Here is a 19,466-nt window from a genome sequence, read left to right as displayed (position 1 = left end):
GGCAACACCGGACTCCCTGCCTCCTGGGACAGAGGTGCTCAGGCAGCTGCCCCACCTTGTGCCTGGCAGCACCTCTCTCTCCTTACCAGCTTCCGCAGCGTCCTCATCTGCTCCCGTGCGTCCTCAATGCAGTTGGCCTCGATAAAGTCGTTGTATTTGTCTAGAACACAGCAGAGACTCTTTAGAGAGGTAGGGGCAGCACCTTCCCCTGTTCTCCAGGCCGAGGGCCCTGCTGGGAGGGCTGTGTTTTGAACTCCTCCAGTTCGGGGGCTCCAGCATGGGCAACAGCCTCTTGTGTATGTGAACACACCCACCACAGCTGCACTTACCACAGCTGCACTCACCACAGCTGCACTCACCACAGCTACACTCGAGTGTGCACCTGACCTGGGGTAGCCCAGCTGTGTTCATGTGGGAGGCAATACGACCTGAGGTGCATGCTGATCGCAGAAAAGGGGTCCATGCCCCTGTCTCCAGGACATGGACACCAAGGTTCAGCAGGTCAGAAGAGAAGGGCACCTGGAGAGGAGGAGGGGCTTCAGACAGCCTCGACCAAGGATTCCCCCAACTCCCTTCAGAACAATTCCATGGGGACCTTTAAAGAATGGAACATGATAAGCCTATTCTGAAATTCATCTGGATGAGCTAATGCACAAAGACAGCCAGGAATAGTTTTTAAAGAAAGAGTAACGCGGGAGGATCTGCCCTACCAGGGACTGAAACATCCTGAATGGATGGCACAGCTGAAGCCGGCTGGCATGGCAGAAAAGGCAGAGCAATGTTAAGGCTAGAAAGGGGGGAAGCGGGCCATGTGGATATTTATTATATGATAAAGGCAGCACTTCCAATCGGGGGGAGGGATGGGTGCCTCAACAGATGTCCCCGGGACAAATGGCTACCATCGGGGGCGGGGGGGATCATTTCTAGCTCACAATACACAGATGCAATCACACGGCAGAGCCAATTGTGAAAATTATAAAAGCACTGGGGAAAAAATAAGAAAATATTTTTATAATCCTAAGGCCATCCTAAACATGAGATGCAGAATCCATGAAGAAAAGATGAACAGCTTTGGTCACATTTTAAACAATTGTTTTCGGCCAGGCACGGTGGCTTACGTCTGTCATCCCAGCACGTTGGAAGGCTGAGACACATCAGCTGATCACTTGAGGTCAGGAGTTCAAGACCAGCCTGGCCAATGTGGCAAAACCTCATCTTTACTAAAAATATAAAAATTAACTGGGCATGGTGGCAGGTGCCTGTAATCCCAGCTACTTGGGAGTCTGAGACAGGAGAATGGCTTGAACCTGGGAGGCCGAGGTTGCAATGAGCCGAGATCGTACCACTGCACTCCAGCCTGGGTGACAGAGTGAGACTCAGTCTCAAAAAAATAAATAAAATTAAATAAAAATAAAATTAAAAATTGTTAGGCAGGGTGCGGTGGCTCACGCCTGTAATCCCAGCACTTTGGGAGGCCAAGGAGGGTGGATCATCTGAGGTCAGGAATTTGAGACCAGCCTGGCCAACATGGTGAAACCCCGTCTCTACCAAAAATACAAAAATTAGCTGGGCATGATGGTGGGCACCTGTAATCCCAGCTGTTCGGGAGACTGAGGCAGAAGAATCGCTTGAACCCAGGAGGCAGAAGTTGCAGTGAGCCGAGATTGCACCATTGCACTCCAGCCTGGGCGACAAGAGTGAAACTCTGTCTCAAAAAACAAAACAAAACAACAACAACAAAAAATTTGTTTTCAGTTTCTATACTGCAAAGTGAAAAGGCAAATGGCAGGCCAAAGCAAATATTTGCAAAAACTAACAAAGGGTTAATATGTGTAAAACACAAAGAGCTTTTCTCCCACAAATCAACATAAGAAAAAGATAAACAACCCAACAGAAAAATGGGCACATGGTCTGATCAAGCAATTACAGAGAAAATAGAAACAGCCAATATGCTAATGAAAAAAGATTTAATCTCCCTAGTAATGAGGGCAATGAAAATAAAAACAATAATGAGATACCATTTCTCTTATCTGATTAGCAAAAGTTTAAAATATTAATAATATTTAATGCTGTCTGGGTGAGGTGGCTCAAGCCTAAAATCCTAGCACTTTGAAAGGCTGAGGAGCGATGATCACTTTAGACCAGGAGTTGAAGACCAGCCTGAGCAACGTAGTGAGACCCTGCCTCTACCAAAAAAAATTTTTTTTTTAATTAGATGGGTATAGTGGCACAAACCTGTAGTCCCAGCTACTCAGGAGGCTGAGATGGGAGGATCATTTGAGCCCAGGAGGTTGAGGCTGCAGTGAGCCATGATTGCGCCACTGCATTCCAGTCTGGGCAACAGAGCAAGATCCTGTGTCAAATAACAGTATTTTTATTTTTATTTTATTGTATTATTTATTTATTTATTTATTTATTTTGAGATGGAGTCTTGCTCTGTCACCCAGGCTGAAGCGCAGTGGTGCGATCTCCGCTCACTGCAACCTCTGCCTCCTGGGATCAAGCAATTCTCCTGTCTCAGCCTCCCTAGCAGCTGGGACTACAGGCACCCGCCACCACACCCAGCTAATTTTTGTATTTTTAGTAGAGATGGGGTTTCACCACAGTCAGGCTGGTCTTGAACTCCTGACCTCAGGTGATCCACCCGCCTCAGCCTTCCAAAGTGCTGGGATCACAGGCATAAGCCACCATGCCTGGCCTTCAAATGACAATAATAGTTGTAATATCCAATGCTGTTGGGTATGTGGAGAGACAGACTCCTACATTGTTAGTGGGAGTCTAAATCAGGGCCTCTTTCTCAGAGTGCAATTGACACTGGTCTCAGAAAGGTTCACCAGGACTTTGACCCAGCAATTCTACATCTAAGAATCCCCTTAGAGAGCACAGATCCAGGCGTGCAAGGACTTATTCAAGGAAAGCCATTGCAACAGGTTTTGTGATAGCAAACATTTGAAGACAAGCTAAATATCCATCAATAGAGGAGTACTTAAAGAAATTATAGTCTATTCAAACCATGAAATTCTATGTGGCTGATTTAAAAGAAGAATGAGGTAGAGCTCTCTGCACTGACACGAATGAATCTCAGAATTACAACTCTGCTTTTGTTAAAAACAACTCAACCAGCGGTGTGCTGGAGTCCGCTCACACCAGCTCCTGAGAGCGACTGTGTGCCTCTCTTCCCAATTCCATGTTGGTGACATCATGTTGGTGGCTTGAAATAAACCATGGTAGGAGTATTTACACCATGGAAGCTGGAAAACACTAGGCATTAGGGCTTTTTTTCTCCAATAACAGATGTTAAACATCTGCCAGCACACCCCTGAACCCACCCAACTCCAAACCCCACGCAGGCAAGTGTGTATCTCTGCCATGCATATAAGAGGGCCAGGAGAGAAACACAACAGATTGTGAATAAGCAGTTCAGCAAACGGCCAAAGCCCATCGGAGCCCGACGCCTGGGGTGGAATCCTGGCTCTGCCATTTACAACCTGTGTGACCTTGGGCAAGGCATTAAACCTCTCTGAGCCTTGGTTTCCTCATCTGTAGAGGGAAGACAATAGCACCTTCCTCATGGAGTTGCTGTAGGGAGTTGTGCTTGGCACACACTGATGCTCAGAAAGTGTTAGCCACAACCTCCCGTGAAAGGGAGGAGGAGATTCACAGGGTCCTGTGCTGTTTTTATTCACATCTGTACAATCTATGTTTTTTTTAATAAGCTTTTGTGTTAAAGAAAAAAAAAAGCCAGCGTGGTGGCTCATGCCTGTAATCCCAGCATTTTGTGGGGCTGGGGCAGGCAGGAGGATTGCTTGAGACCAAGAGTGCAACACCAGTCTGAGCAACATAGTGAGAAACTCCCCCCATCTCTGAAAAAAACTTTTAAATTAGCTGAGTGTGGTGGTGTTCACCTGCTGTCTCAGCTACTCAGGAGGCTGAGGTGGGAGGATCGCTTGAGCCCAGTAGCTTGAGGCTGCAATGAGCCGTGATTGCGCCACTGCACTCCAGCCTGGGCGACAGAGCAAGACTGTCTCCAAAATAAATAAATAAATAAAAGAGTAAAACCAACAAACCAAATGCAAAAGTAGTGGTCAGGGTGCGGCACAGACTGGTGTCCCCTCCCCACCCCCACTTCCACCTCCTACTCACCAGCAGTGAAAAGAGGCTCAGGCAGCTTTCGGAATAAGGACTTGAGCAGGCTGTTGATCACATTGAGGTCTTGCCAGCGCTGGGGGAGGAGTCAGATGTCAGGCCACAGGCAGGCCTAGCCCAATGCCCATGCCTCCATGATCATTCACCCCAGAGCCCAATCAAGCCCACCAGGCCCTCCCTGGGACCCACTTAGACTAAGCTCTCTACTCATCAGGATGGTGGCAGCAGAACTGAGTCCCCAGAGAGGTCCTGTGCCCACACTCACACTTGACCCCAGCCCCTCCCCGCTCCTGCCAGTGCGTGGGCTCCAACACCTCCCCATTCACAGAAAGTCCCAGGCACTGTGGGGACACAGTGAGTGGCAGCTGCTGCCTCCACTGGACACAGTTTAAGCATCCGTGACACAGCAGTCTTTCATGCCAGCTCCTTCCTGTCTCAGGTCCTCTGCATGTGCTGGTTCCCTCAACCAGAACTTTCCTCCCCGCCTCCACACAACTGGCTCCTCATCCCCACCTAAAAGTCGCTCTTCAAAGAGGCCTTCTCTGACCCTCATAGCTAAAGCAGCCACCTTCACCACTGCCCTGGCACCTGCACCCCAGCCCTGATTTTGTTTCCTTCATGGCGCTTAACCCAATTTGTCATTATTTTCTGCTTTTGTTTCTATGTTCATGCCTGTCTCCCTGCAGGACTGTAAGCTCCAGGAGGAGCCAGGATCCTGTCTGTCTCATTTCCCACTGTGCTCCTATCACCTAGCTAGGACAGTTAATCTGATACTTACATGGCCCTAAATCAGTAGTTCTAACAGAAGGAGGCAATTTTGTCCCCCAAACTCCCACTCCACCCCCAGAGGACATTTGACAATGTCTGGAGCCATTTTGATTTTCCCAACTGGGAGGTGACACTTGCATCTAGTGGATCGAGGCCAGGGATGATTCCAAATTTCCTCCAGTGCACAGGGCAACCCCACACAACAAATAATTGTTCTTCCCAAAATGTCCACTGAGGTTGAGAAACCCTACTCTAAAATAAATGGTTGTTGAGTACAAGAACTAACGGCCGGGTCGTTGTCCCTTCTGTCCTCCAGGGGGCAACATCACCCCACATTGCAACCAAGTCGGGCACAGCCGCCTCGCTGGGAATGGCTCAGAATAACTCAGGCCCAGAAAGCGACCTAATACCCCCAACAAAGAGACACAGCACAGCAGTACACACACTCATTACAATGGATCCACAGCTTAATGACAGACAATCCCATAAACAATACACTCCCCACAGGCTCACCAGGGGTTAGATTCATCCCCCACTACACTTACTCCCAGCACGACCCACAACAAATGACACAATGATATCCAAGACAAAACAACACACCCAATATACCTTGTATATTGGCCCTGGCTTGGACCAGTTGCCTGCCAGCATGGCCCCCTCATCTCACACACACCCAGTGCGGCTCCTGCCCACCCGACTCCGTTACCTCCTGGCTCTCAGGTGTGAGCTCCTCTCATCTCCCAGCTGCCAAACCCAATGCCCTGGCCAGTGCTTCCTGGCTTCTCCAGAGTGAAGTGTCTGCCCTCACCCCAGCGTCACCGGCGGTCCTCTCCTTCTGTCCCACTCAGCACGTGGCCCCTGCTGTTCTGTGGCCCACCCTTGGTCATCCCATGCCCCAGCTGCAGCAGGACCCATGCCACTCTCTAGTCCATGCTCAATCTAGCGCCTGTTTATGCCCTCGCCCCATGCAAGGGACTTTCCATACCCCAAATCCAATGGAGCCACTCCCTGAGACGGCCCCTCCCTTCCACCTCTCCTCACACTGCCCTACTCCCTGGTTTCTGCCAGGGGAAGATACCACCAGCCCCAGCTCAAACATGCGGCTCTTCCTCACCCCTCCTTCCTCCCTCTCATGCAGCCAACTCTTAGGGTTGCTCCCATCCTCCCCCTTCCCCCGGGACCACCAAGTCCTCCCGACACATAGTGCTTCCATAGATCAGTGACTTCTCCCCAGACCCCTGCCCTCCGCATTCGTATCCAATGGACATGAGCAGGAGCATTACTCTTTCTTGAACTTTGTACTCACGATGCCTCCCCAGCTTAAGAACCATCAAAAGCTCCCTACTGTCCATCAGATCAAGGTCAAAGTCTTCAGTGAAGCCATCAAATGCCCTCTCTGTCCCCCTGGGGCCTCACCCTCCCCACCTTCAAGCCCAGGAGATAGATCCACTCTCTGTCCTAACCCTCAAGCCCTCCCTGGCCCTTGCTGGGGTTTTGGAAAATGCCATCGTCTCACACCCCGAAGGGCTTCCTGTCCACCTGCCCCCTCCTATTCATTCCTCCAATACTCAAATCCTCCAGCCACCACCTGCTCCAGCCTGAGCACCCTGTCCTTCCTCATCACAGTATGGTCCCTGATGAGAGATCATCTTTTTCTCCTGTCCACAATTTCACACACACTTGTCTCAGCTCCTCATTCTCCAAGGACAGGAAGACTTGTGTATTCCATGAGCCTTCACGTGTGTAACTCATGGGACATCACTGCCCATGTTCATGGTTTTCCAAAATATATTTTTTATCAGAGCCCCTTTGGGCAAATAAAATTATACGTGAAAACCCAGTACAACAGACAGGGCAAAGTAGGGTTGCTCCAGCAAGGACACAGGGTCCTGACCTGACCCTGGCCTCCCAAGGCCCCTCTGGGGAACCCTAGGACTCTGGGAACACCCTTTGAGAATCGCCGGCCCTACTGGAAACACTTAAGTGTGATTGCAGATTCCTTCACAGGCTGGTCTCATCTCGCCTGATCAACCACTTCTCTTTCCATGTTGCAGCCACCCAAATGGCTGGCCATTCTAGAAAACATCATATATTCCCTTTTTCTAAGCCAGCAGTTTGTAAAACATGATCTGTAGGCAATATCTAGCCACAGCCTTCTTTTGGATGGCCCTTGAGCTAAGTATGGTTTTTACGTTGTTAAAGGATTAGGAAGAGAAGGAGGAGGAAGAGAAGGGGGGAATGCAACAGAGCAAACTACAGCAGAAAATATTTACTCTCTGCCTTCTACAGAGAAAGCTGGTTGACTCCTGGCACACTTTTCGCGTCTACACCATTGCGCAGGCCATTCTGCTGCCTGGAATGCCCTCACCTGGCTTTCACCGGCCTTTGGTGAACTCTACTCATCCTAAACACTCGGACAAAACTGCCATTTGTGAGCCTCTGCCTCAGAGCTCCCCAGGCCATGACTGCATTTACTTGGTCAGCTTCAGCCTGCGGTGATGCCCATCCCCAGGCTGGCCAGCGGGGGCAGTTGCCATCTTGCCCATCTTGGTGTTCTGGACCAATGCCGGGCATGTCATAGGGCACAATGCATGCAACACAATAGACCACAGAACTCTCCAAGCGGAGCACCACCCACACACCATCTCAGCCCCCCTTCCACAGACCCCCCAGCTTCACCCACCTCATCCTGCTGGTTGATGTCACCAGGCCCATGGTTGAGCTGCTCCTGTAGGCTGGACAGCACTGCATTGTTGCCAGGCACTCGGTAAAAGCCTGTGGACTCCAGCCCTCGTGCCTCCACAATGTGACAGCATGCAGCCACGATTAAGGGGACATGCTGAGGACACAGGGGAGGGGTGTTAGGGGGGACAGGGGCCACAGGAGCTGGGGAGGCCAAGAAGGGGACAATGCAAGGCCCAGAGCTGCTGCCAGGAACCCTTGGGGGGAACAAAAGGCCCTTGCTGCCTCCAGTCTGGGAGCTACAAATGACACCAAAGCCTCGCCATGGTCTGAGAAGGAGCCGGGCTCAGCCTCAGCCCTGCTGCTCCCTCCCTGGGAGGCCCAGGGCAGGCGGGGACCTTCCCCTCTCTGGGTTGTTTTCCCAGCTGTGTTTGTACAATGAGGTGGAGAGCTTGTTCCATGTCCCTTGCTGCTCTGATCCTCTGTGCCTTGGTCTCCCCCTGCCGGGCCTGCTCTGGCGTGTGGCAGAGACCCACCTGGTTCTCCGTGGCTGGCTGGCACTCCTCCAGCCTGACCCCAAATGCCCTTGGGGCAGCCTTCTTATTTTTCTTGATGATGTTGATGCCCCAGGGGGTTTTGGGGGCTGCAGCAGTGTCATCTGAAGTGGGGGAGACAGAGGCAGAGTGAGCTGGAGTATCCAGGAGGGTCGCACACATTCACTGCCACATTCACACATTTGGACGTATGGGGATTCCATCAGAGAAGAAACCAGATGCCCAGGGCTGATGGGACATTGTATGGCAAGAGAGAAGGCCTGAAGGGGAGGATGCTTACCCCAAAGGAGAGGCCCACAGCAATGCAAGGATTTCTGTGTGGCTCGTGGGCCAAAGCTACAAGGCGGAAGCCATAGAACTTTGTTTCTTTAGAGACAGGGTCTCTGTCGCTCAGGCTGTAGTGCAGTGGTATGATGATAGCTCAATGCAGCCTCAAATTCCTGGGCTCAAGCAATCTTCCCTCCCCAGCCTCCCGAGTGGATGGGACTATAAGCTCATACCACCACACCTGGCTAATTAAAAAAAATTTTTTTGCCAGGCACAGTGGCTTATGCTTATAATCCCAGCACTTTGGGAAGCTGAGGCCGGCAGGACCACATGAGGCCAGGAGTTCGAGACCAGCTGGCCAACATGGCAAAACCCTGTCTCTACTAAACATACAAAAATTAGCTGGGTGTGGGCTGGGTGCGGTGGCTTACGCCTGTAATCCCAGCACTATGGGAGGCCGAGGCAGGCGGATCACAATGTCAGGAGATCGAGACCATCCTGGCTAACACGGTGAAACCCCGTCTCTGCTAAAAATACAAAAAAATTAGCCAGATGTGGTGTAGGGCACCTGTAGTCCCAGCTACTCAGGAGGCTGAGGCAGGAGAACGGCACGAACCCAGGAGGCGGAGCTTTCAGTGAGCCGAGAACACACCACTGCACTCCAGCCTGGGCAACAGAGCAAGACTCTGTCTCAAAAAAAAAAAAAAAAAATTAGCCGGGCGGGGTGGCGCATGCCTGTAATCCCAGTTACTAGGGGGGCTGAGGCACAAGAATCGCTTTAACCCAAGAGGTGGAAGTTGCGATGAGCTGAGATCATGCCATTGCACTCCAGCCTGAGTGACAGAACAAGACTCTGTCTCTAAATAAATAAATAATATATAAAAAAATATTTTGTAGGGATAGGACCTTGCTATGTTACCCAGGCTGGTCTCAAACTCCTGGCCTCAAGAAATCCTCCAGCCTCAGCCTCCCAAAATGATGCTGGGATTATAGGTGTCAGCCACCATGCCTGCTGGCCCAAGGGAACAACTTTCTTTTATTTATTTATTTATTTATTTTTTTTTTGAGACAGGGTCTCGCTCTGTCACCCAGAATGGAGTGCAGTGGTGTGATCTCGGCTCACTGCAACCTCCACCTCCCAGGCTCAAGTGATTCTCGTGTCTCAACCTCCCAAGTAGTTGGGATTACAGGCGCACACCACCACGCCCGGGTACTTCTATTGTATTTTTTTTTTTTTTGAGACGGAGTCTTGCTCTGTCACCCAGGCTAGAGTGCAGTGGCGCGATCTTGGCTCAATGCAAGCTCCGCCTCCCAGGTTCATGCCATTCTCCTGCCTCAGCCTCCTGAGTAGCTGGGACTACAGGTGCCTGCCACCACACCCAGCTAATTTTTTGTGTTTTTTAGTAGAGATGGGGTTTCACCTTGTTAGCCAGGATGGTCTCGATCTCCTGACCTTGTGATCCACCCGCCTCGGCCTCCCAAAGTGCTGGGATTACAGGCGTGAGCCACCAAGCCCGGCCTTTTGTATTTTTAGTAGAGTTGGGGTTTCGCCATGTTGGTCAGGCTGGTCTTGAACTCCTGACCTCAGGTGATCTGCCTGTCTTGGCCTCCCAAAGTGCTGGGATTACAGGTGTGAGCCACCTTGCCCAGCCAGGTAAGAACTTTCTAATAGCCAAAGGTGAGGGAAATGGGAAAGGTTGCTCTTGGAAAGGGTGGGCCTCTCATCCCTGCAGAGACACCAGCAAAGATTAGAGGACCACCCAGCAGGGATGTCAGGGAGGGGAATCAGGCTCCAGGCCCTTCCACCCCAAGACCCTGAGAGCCCCCAGACCCTCACAGGCATGCACACGCAGACAGACATACCGGTAACCCTGGCACACAGTCAGGCACACACGAGCAGACACAGCCCAACACACACACACATGCCCTCCCCTCTCCATGCCCTCTTCCCCAACACACCACCCTGTCTCAGTGGCCACCTTCCTACCCTTGCTCCCTGCGGGCAGGTCCTGAGTCCTGAGGCCACGTGCCGCACTCTGCTTGAGGAACTCAGACTTGAGGACCCCCAGGCCGCAAGAGCCTTTGGGGGAGGAATCAGCTTTGGGCCCAGAGCTATGGCTGTGTAGGAAAAAGGGGGAGAGGAGAGGTCTTCACTTGGGGTGGCCAAGCAGGCCACCCACCCTGGCCTCCTGCCCCTCGGGACATCCCCTCCACCCTGAGGCAATGCCTCCATGCCAAACTGCAGCCTGGAGACCCTGGATACCCTGGATACCCCTTCCCCCAGCAGAGGGCAGCCCTGGAGGTGGTCCAGGAAGACATCCTCTGCCTTCAGCCCCCTACCACCCCCACAGAGGAGACTGCTCCATGAGGGCTAGGCCTCACCTCACTTTGCGATAATCATTAAGCTTCTTGCTGATCAGAGCTTGGTTGGCACAGCCGGGGTCCTGAAGCAGGAGAGGAGAGAGCGGATCATGTCAGTGCCCACAGCCAGCCCACCCCCGGGTTCATCCCTAGCCCTGCTTCCCCTCTTGTCCACCTGCCAGGTGGACAGCCCAGACCCTGGAGTGAGAAAGACCAGGCCTGGACTCCCCAGCACCCTCTCACCAGCTGAGGCCTTGGGGAAGCCTCTTAGCCTCTCTGAGCCTCAGTCTCCTCAGTAATAAACATGGGTGGCTAAAAGGGAAGGCTCAGGGCTGGGTGCAGAATCATGCAGCACTCGCCACTTTCCTGGCAGATGCTGAGCAGGCATGGAGGAGGTGCCCCAGGAGGGACTGCTACTGCCATAGTGATGTGACTTGGAACCCCCCTGACTAAGCCTTGTTGGAGACAGCCAAGCCAGGCCCCCAGAGGAGGAGGCTCAAATTCCAGGTGCCTTCCTCCCTGCAGTGGGGAAAGCTGTTCCCGGGAGAGCAGAGCCTGGTCAGCGAGAGGATGTGTCCTCAGCAAGAGGCCATGCACTAGCGCCCCCTCCCACGGCCAGAGCAGGCCCAGGCCCACTGCCCTCTTGGCAGAGACCCCAGGCCCGGGACGCCCACATGACTTTGTGTGGGTGTCTCAAGGCACTTCTGTGCAGGCTCCTGGCCAAAGAAGTAAACAGGGAGGAATCCCTACCTAGGCCCCTGGAGTGTAGCTACGGCTGACCGCAATGGGCGCCATTAAAAAAAAATTCTTCAGCTGGGCGCAGTGGCTCACACCTGTAATCCCAGCACTTTGGGAGGCTGAGGTGGGAGGATCATGAGGTCAGGAGATCAAGACCATCCTGGCTAACACAGTGAAACCCCGTCTCTATTAAAAAAAAATTAGCCAGGCATGGTGGCATGTGCCTATAGTCTCGGCTACTCAGGAGGCTAAGGCAGGAGAATCACGTGAACCTGGGAGGCGGAGGTTGCAGTGAGCTGAGATCGTGCCACTGCACTCCAGCCTGGACAGCAGAGCGAGACTCTGTCTCAAAAAAAAAAAAAAAAAAAAATTATCCCAAAATCCCTGCCGAGGCCCTTGGCTCCAACCCTGCCCACCTGTGGCCAAAGGCCAAGCCTCTCAGCCTCCTCACAAGGTCAATGTGGTCATCCTCCTGCAGACAGGCCAGCCCAGTGCAGTTCTGGTGTGGGGACACTCATGCCCTAACACACTCCATAGGAGGCCCCTGTCTTCCTCGCCTGCTGAGAAAAGCTGAGACTGGCCTGGAGCTGACCACTCCACATCAGAGCCTGCTCAAGGCGATCCTAACACAGTCACAATAATCCCTGTCATCATTAGGGTCAGGATGGTGACTGCCGGTCCCCGCACCCGAGGACGCCAGGTCCTCCGTGAGCCCTGCCCTTGCACCCTCGTCACCCCGAAACCTAGGGGGACACAATCACGAGGTGCACTCCTGTCAGCCCCCCTTTCTAGCAGAGGGAAGTGAGGCTCAGAGCGGACATCCCAGGTCCACAGCCGGTGAGAGGCCACCCCGCCCGCCCTCTGTGGCCGCCGGGCTGGCCGGGCCCTCACCTCGCCCTCGGCCCTGCTGTTCTCCCGGATCGCTCTGATCCAGCCCAGCATGCCATCCCGGTCCTCAGCCTGAAAGAGATATTCACAGAAGTCAGCGGTGGTCAGCCGGAACACGTGCCTCCTCTTGGTCTTGCTGTAGGAGATGTCCACGAGGCAGGAGCCGATGCAGACGGGCGCCGCCTCATCCTCACCTGCGCCAGCCGCCGCAGCCCCCGCCGCCACCGGCCCGGGCTCCCGCCGCTCCTTGCTCAGCGAGAGCGAGCGAGCCAGCAGCGCGGCGTACACCCACTTCCACTGGCGCAGGCTGCTGCCCGCTTTCTGCAGGGAGACACGGGGTTGGGGGAAACAGGAGTGGTGAGAGGTCAGTTCTGCCCACTGCTCTCACAGTAGCAGACAGAGGACAGCCAGGGGATGGACCCCACGCTGCCTACAAGGAGCCCCCTGCTCCACCTGGCTAGACCTGGGCAGCCTCCTGCCCACAGCCCACCAATGCTTTCTCAGTCCCTCGCCTGCCTAGACACCCCTACCCATCACCCTAAAGCCCGCCAGCAGACCCCAACCCTCTCCCCCTCTAAACACCAGCATCAACACTCACCGAGCGGTGGCAATGCTCAGACACCCAGCATGGCCCTCCGTACATGAAATCCTCGGGAAGCCATTCCCAGCCCACGCCCCTCCCCAGGCTGCCCCTCATCCCAGCAAACCTGCTCAGAAGCTGTCCGCACTCTTAGAGGGTCGTTCTCCCCACTTTCCTGCCGCCCACCCAAGACTCCACTTGCCCAGAAGCTCCTCTCAGGGACACCCAGAACCGCCATGTGGCCAAAGCCAATGGCTGCTTCTCCCCAACTTGCCTTAACCCCTTGGCGGCATCTGACACAGCCAGCCCCTCCTTCCCTCTCCAGACCCCATCTCGGCACCTGAGACCCCACGTTCCCGGCTTTCTTCCTAATGCCACTGGCTCCTTCCTAGTCTTCTCTACTTCCCCTCCCCCACCCTCTACACCTGTAGTTAGACAGCCAGGAGACTCGTCCCCACGGGACATTTGTGTGGAGGGAGCTGGAGGGTGTGCTATGGCATCTGAGGGATGCGGCTAAACATTGCGCAATGCACAGGACAGCCTCCCCCAACAAGGAATTATCTGGCTCAAAATGTCAGCAGAGCGGAGGGTAACAGACCCCGCCCTAAAGGAGGCGGAGCTCCAGAACTTTGTCCTGACTCTCCCCTCCTCTCCTCTCCCTGCACACCTCCCTCAAGGATGTCACCTGTGCCATGCCTTTAAACCAGGTCCATCTGCTGATGGCCATTCCCGAGCCCAGCATCTCCCCCAGCCACAGCCCGGCACCCCCACCCTGCTCAGTGTCTTCATTTGCAGGTCCCATGGGCACTTTGCACAATACTTGCCAGGCCATGTGATTTCTTACCATCAAACCTCTTCTCCACTCTCTACCCCCATCTTTTCCAGCTCAGTCAATCCATCCAGTTGTCCAGAAACCTGGGAGCTGCCCTTGACTCCTCCCTTTTCCTCGCCCTTGACATCCCATCCATCAGGAAGTCACAACTGTTCTGCCTCCAAAACATCCCCTGTCTCTGTCTTTCCTGCCAGAGGAAAGACATCTTTCCATGCCATCAACGCCTCTTGCTTGGAGGATGCACAGACCTTCCCAGTCTCTTCTTGCTCCTGCATCCATTCTCCAGCAGCAGCTGCAGCGATCATGTTAGAATGAAAAGGAGATCACATCTCTCCCCTGCTCAGCATCCTCTCAAGAGATCCCATAGCCCTCAGAATCAAATCTAAAGTCTCCTGTGGTCTGTCCCTGCCTTTCTCCAAATTCATCTTCACACCTTTCTCACTATGTCAAGCCAGGGGGCCCTTGCAGGTGAGCGAGCCAAGCCTTTCTTTTCTCAGGGCCTCTCTGCTTGCTGTTCCTTCTGCCTAAGCCCCCCTCCCTCACTTCTATATGTGGCTGCTTCCTTCTTCCCCTTCAGATCTGAACTCCAGCATCACCAATGTCACCTCCTCAGCGAGGCCTTCTCTGGCCATATTTTTCCCTCAATGCAGCTCCCGCTTCTGATCAGCTTGATCCTTTCCAAGAACTTACTGCAGCCTCAGGCTGTCCTGGGGACAGGGAGCTTGTCCGTCCTCTCATTTCCATATCCCAGGACCTACAGCAGCATGCAAGCGCTCATCAATATTTGCTGAATAAATGAATTAATGATCCTTGGAGCACCCTGAGGGCAGGAGCTCCATCTCCCATCAGACCAAGAGCTCCTCTCTGCTGGCTGGTGGCTCCACATCCAGCACAGGCCTCAGCTCTCCGAACAAACCAGACAAAGAGATCCCGTGGCTGGCAGATGGGCACAGCCCACATCTGGCCTCCCATCATGTGGATCCTGAGCTGTGAGCCCTGTTCATCACAGAACTGCTGGAGGGAGACAGGGACATTCAGAGTAGGAGACAGCAGAGCCCTCCAGGGAGAATTTTAATGTGACAGTGAGGTGGTGACAAGGGCACCTCTCTGAGGCTAAACCAGCGGCATGACCTAGGACAAGTCAACCACACTCCCAGGCCTCAGTGTCTCTGGCTGGTAAATGAGTGAGGGAGTTGGTCACCAAGGCTGCGTGCAGCTCCCATGCTGGGGCTGAGGCTGCGGGGACAAGTCACTGTCCCTTTCCCTCCTCTGCCTGACAGTCCATGTCTCTGAAAGAGGCTGGGGCTGGGAGGGAGCACAGAGAGGGTGCTCACGGCCTGGGTGGACCAAGGGCCTGAGGCTGACTTGAAGACTCTCCTCTAACGTCCAGGCCACGGCACCAAAGGCACAAGTGACATCGGGTTTTCGCCAGCAAGGGAGTGGAGGCCTGGTCCTCCAGAACTGGCCAGTGAGCAGGAAGGGGACAGCTCCTGTCCCTGAACTGGGCTCAGGGCCCCCAGGAGCTGAGGGTCAGGCTCCCCAGCAGGGGGAGCCAGCCACCCTCACAAGGACCCTTCATGTGGCTCACAGGTTAGACTGGAAGGGCTGGCCCACTTGCGGCTCTCCTCGAACAGTGCACGTGGCTGGTCCCTCCTTGCCTCATGGCTCCCACCCCACGGGTCGCTGCCAACTTGCTGGCTCTTTTTGGTCTCTGTTGGCCTCCCCGGCCCCCCCACTTCTCTCAAGGCTCAGCCAGGTCTCTTGCCTTCTTCCTTCAAGCCCCTGCACAGAGGCATATGTAACTCGTGGGTGCTGACAGACAAAGGCCATCCCCAGGTGGGCCTCCCTCTAGTAACACGCCCTCAGAGCCTCTGTCCCCAGGACATCTCCACTGGGGTCTGTCCCAGGGCCCTCAGACTCACATAGCCCAAGTGGAGCCACTTGGCTTCCTCTCCCCAAACCTGCTCCTCCAGTGTGCCATGGCCCAGGGAGGGTCCCACCACCCACCACCCTCCCTCAGCCCAAGCCAGGAATCCAGGAACCTTATCGCCTCCTCCTCCTTCCATACCTCCCAGCAGCCGGCAAGCCCTGCCCGTCCTTCCCATGGAATCTCTCTCTAAAGTGTCCGCTCCACCCAGCCCCACACCACTGCCTTGGGTCGGGGCCCCCACCCTCACTCACCTGGACAAGGGCAATGGGATTGGCTCCTCCTGTCACAGACATAACCCCAGTCTCCTGCCAGCCCCAGCCCACATTTAAAACCCTGGACAGAGCCGGGCACGGTGGCTCACGCCTGTAATCCAAGCACTTTGGGAGGCCAAGGCAGGCAGATCACTTGAGGTCAGGAGTTCGAGACCAGCCTGGCCAACATAGTGAAACCCAGTCTCTACTAAAACTACAAAAATTAGCTGGGTGTGGTAGCAGGCGCCTGTAGTCCTAGCTACCCAGGAGGCTGAGGCTCGAGAATTGCTTGAACCCGGGGGGTGGAGGTTGCAGTGAGCTGAGATCGTACCACTGCACTCCAGCCTGGGCAACAGAGTGAAACTCCGTCTCAAAAATAGATAAAATAAAATAAAATAAAATAAATAAAATAAAATAAAATAAAATAAAATAAAATAAAATAAAACCCTGGATAGGCTCTTTCTGGGTATGAAGGCCCCACACTCTGGGCAGGCGCCCAATTCCCCAACTCATCTTCCACCTCTCGCCCTGGCTCCCAGCACACCTCTCCCCACCTCTCCCCAGGACCCTCTAAGGAGACATCCTCCCTGTCAGGCCCCTCCACTGTCTCCCAGTTTTGTGGCTTCTCATCCTTTCGTGTCTCAGCCTCTGGATACCTCCCTACCCACGCCCACCTGCCCCTGCACCTGGGCATCACGGCAGTCTGTACACTTGGAACCATGATGCCACATGCGTTCTCTCTGCTCAACAGGAGCAACAGGAGCCCCAGGAGGGCAGGGCTGCCCTGGCTCCCTCACCACTAACTCCCCAGAACCTCCACAGAGGCTCCCGAGCAGGGAGGCCTTAGTCATTCTCCACGGAGGCGCATCAGTCCCGCCTCGACTTCACCCTCACTTAATCCACAGCAGCCCTTGGGGTAGGATAACATTGTTCCCATCGTACAAATCAGAAAGTGAGGCTCAGGGAAGGTAAGTGGGGTGCCCAAAGCCATGTGCTTGATATGTGGCTGGATAGGAACTCGAAGTCTGTCTGCTTCAAAGCTTATGTTCTTTCCAGGGACCCCCAAGACCCCAGAAGGCAGGGCAGAAAATTCAAATAGCAGTAAGTGGGCTGGGCACAGTGGCTCACGCCTGTAATCCCAGCACTTTGGGAGGCCAAGGCAGACAGATCATTTGAGGTCAGGAGTTCGAGACCAGCCTGACCAACATGGTGAAACTCCGTCTCTACTAAAAAAATACAAAAAAAAAATTAATTGGGTTTGGTGGTGAGTGCCTGTAGTCCCATCTACCCAGGAGGCTGAGGCTGGAGAATTGCTTGAACCCAGGAGGTAGAGGTTGTAGTGAGCCGAGATCACGCCACTGCCCTCCAGCCTGGGCAACAGAGTGAGACTCCATCTCAAAAAAAGAAAACAAATAGCAGTAAGCAGAAGTACAGCAGCTTCAAGTGCCGGGCACTGGGTAAACCCTTTACTTAGATTATCTCATTTAATCCTTAGCAATAGGCTTATGAGCTAGGGATTACTGTTAGCTCCATTTACAGACAAGGACACTGAGTCATGGCCAGGTGAGTCACCCAGGCTCTCAGAGCAATGGGCGATGTAGTCAAGAGTCTAACCCGGGTTCATCCTAATTGCCGGGAGGGAAGGCAGTGGTCTCTCCTCCCACTTCTCCAGCCCACAGCTCAGCCTGGGGCCAGGATTTGCACCCCATGGATCCAGGGGCTCTGCCCTTCTCCTCTCAGAGTCCTGCTGGTTCCCTCCCAGGCCCTCCCCAAGTACTCCCTGAAGCCCCCTTTGCCTCTCACCTGGGTCTCCACGGTGGCTCTAACTGGTCTTCTTGCCTCCAGCATGGCCTCTCCCTAACTCACTCCCAGGGAGCCAAATGAATATTTTAAAGCTGTAACTCCCTTGGCAAGAGCCCCCGAGAGCTTTTGGTTGCCCTTAGGATGAACACTAAGCCCTTTGCTGGCTTGCCTGCATCTCTTGGGCCTTAACTCTCCTACGGAAATCACCCCGGCCTTGCTCCTTGTTTTCCATGAGCCCCAGCGGCCATCTTCAGGATGGCCTGTCAAGCCAGGGCCACTGTGGGATGGTTTTGCCAGAATTCCAAGCACGACTCGATCAGATCCATCCCACAGCAAAATCCACCTCTCTTGTTAACTTCTTTTACATAAGTTCTTTAAATCCCCCTGCCAGGAAGTTCTTCCTAGCATCTATCCTCCATCCTTCATGCAACAACCTACACTGGTTCTCTCTGGCTCCAGAGGCTGTCAGGGTAGGCTGGAGGGTTCTGCTGGAGCCAGCTTCCACCTCATTCCTCCACCCATCTTACCTTCCCCTTCTTGGTGAGAATCTGCTTATAATACAACCAGCCTTCTCTCCTGATATTGCTGAAGGTCGCATCTGAGAGGTCAGAGGTTGAGTGTCGCTTAGAAGGAGCGTCAGCATCTTCAGAGGTGCCCCAGCTATCCAAGGACTGCAGGGAGACAACAGAGGACAATTTAGGGTGGCTCCCACAATGCCAGCATCTCAGGAACCCCATGGACCACTTGTGGCCGCACAGTCCTGATATATGTCTGTGCTACACCCCGATGTGCCGTGCAACCTCATGGGCATTGCTTGTCCTCTCTGGACCACTTGTGTTGAGGTCATGAGACATACGTAAAGGAGAGGCCAGAAAGGAGGAAAGGCTATGACCTGTCAGCAGACCACACGCCTCACCACGCTAGAGGAGCCAATTCGGAGCCTCCCGTAACTTTATAGACTTAGAAGAATTAAGGAAATGGAGGAAGTGATCATGTCAACGAGGAGTTAAATAAACAGGGGAAGTGGGAACATCAACAAAGGCTGAGTGAGTGGAGCAGGTAGTCATGTCCACGAGGCGTTAAACAGAGGAAGTGACAGTGTCAACAGGACTCCAGCCAGAGGGCGCAAGTCAAGGGAGAGTTAAGTAAGCAGAAGAAGTGATAAGAAATAAGCTAGGTGCCAATATCACTGGGGTGTTCAACCAACCAATGAGACAGAGCGCTTGACATCAAGATGGCTTTTCCAGTCCATCTAAAATCAAAAACAGCCAGGGAAAGGTGGGGCGGGCACGGTGGCTCATGCCTGTAATCCCAGCACTTTGGGAGGCTGAGACAGGCAGATCACTTGAGGTCAGGAGTTCAAGATCAGCCTGGCCAACATGGTGAAACCCCATCTCTACTAAAAACACAAAAATTAGTCAGGTGTGGTGGCGCATGCCTATAATCCCAGCTACTCGGGAGGCTGAGGCACGAGAATTGGTTGAACCCAGGAGATGGAGGTTGCAGTGAGCTGAGATTGTGCCACTGCACTCCAGCCTGGGCAATAGAGTGAGACTCCATCTCAAAAAAAAAGAAAAATCGTGCATGAAAAATATATATGTGATTTTAAAAACAACAGTATGTCCAGGTGTGGTGGCTTATGCCTGTAATCCCAGCATTTTGGGGG

At 53.6% G+C, this 19,466-nt stretch overlaps 1 protein-coding gene across 1 annotated transcript in view; it reads right to left on the bottom strand.

Moving 5' to 3' along the window:
* LOC100614447 (rho GTPase-activating protein 23-like) overlaps positions 1–19,466 on the bottom strand; it is a 77,719-nt gene that overhangs the window by 41,299 nt on the left and 16,954 nt on the right. Inside the window, 8 exon segments of the mRNA XM_063788890.1 lie at positions 87–160; positions 4,144–4,222; positions 7,598–7,753; positions 8,133–8,254; positions 10,405–10,535; positions 10,800–10,861; positions 12,408–12,725; positions 18,328–18,471. Coding sequence (XP_063644960.1) covers positions 87–160; positions 4,144–4,222; positions 7,598–7,753; positions 8,133–8,254; positions 10,405–10,535; positions 10,800–10,861; positions 12,408–12,725; positions 18,328–18,471 — 1,086 coding nt within the window.

Source organism: Pan troglodytes, chromosome 12 (genome assembly GCF_028858775.2).
Source record: "Pan troglodytes isolate AG18354 chromosome 12, NHGRI_mPanTro3-v2.0_pri, whole genome shotgun sequence".
Classification (NCBI taxonomy): domain Eukaryota; kingdom Metazoa; phylum Chordata; class Mammalia; order Primates; family Hominidae; genus Pan; species Pan troglodytes.
The sequence above is the reverse complement of the archived record's forward strand: the minus strand, read 5'-3'. Positions and strand labels throughout refer to the sequence as shown.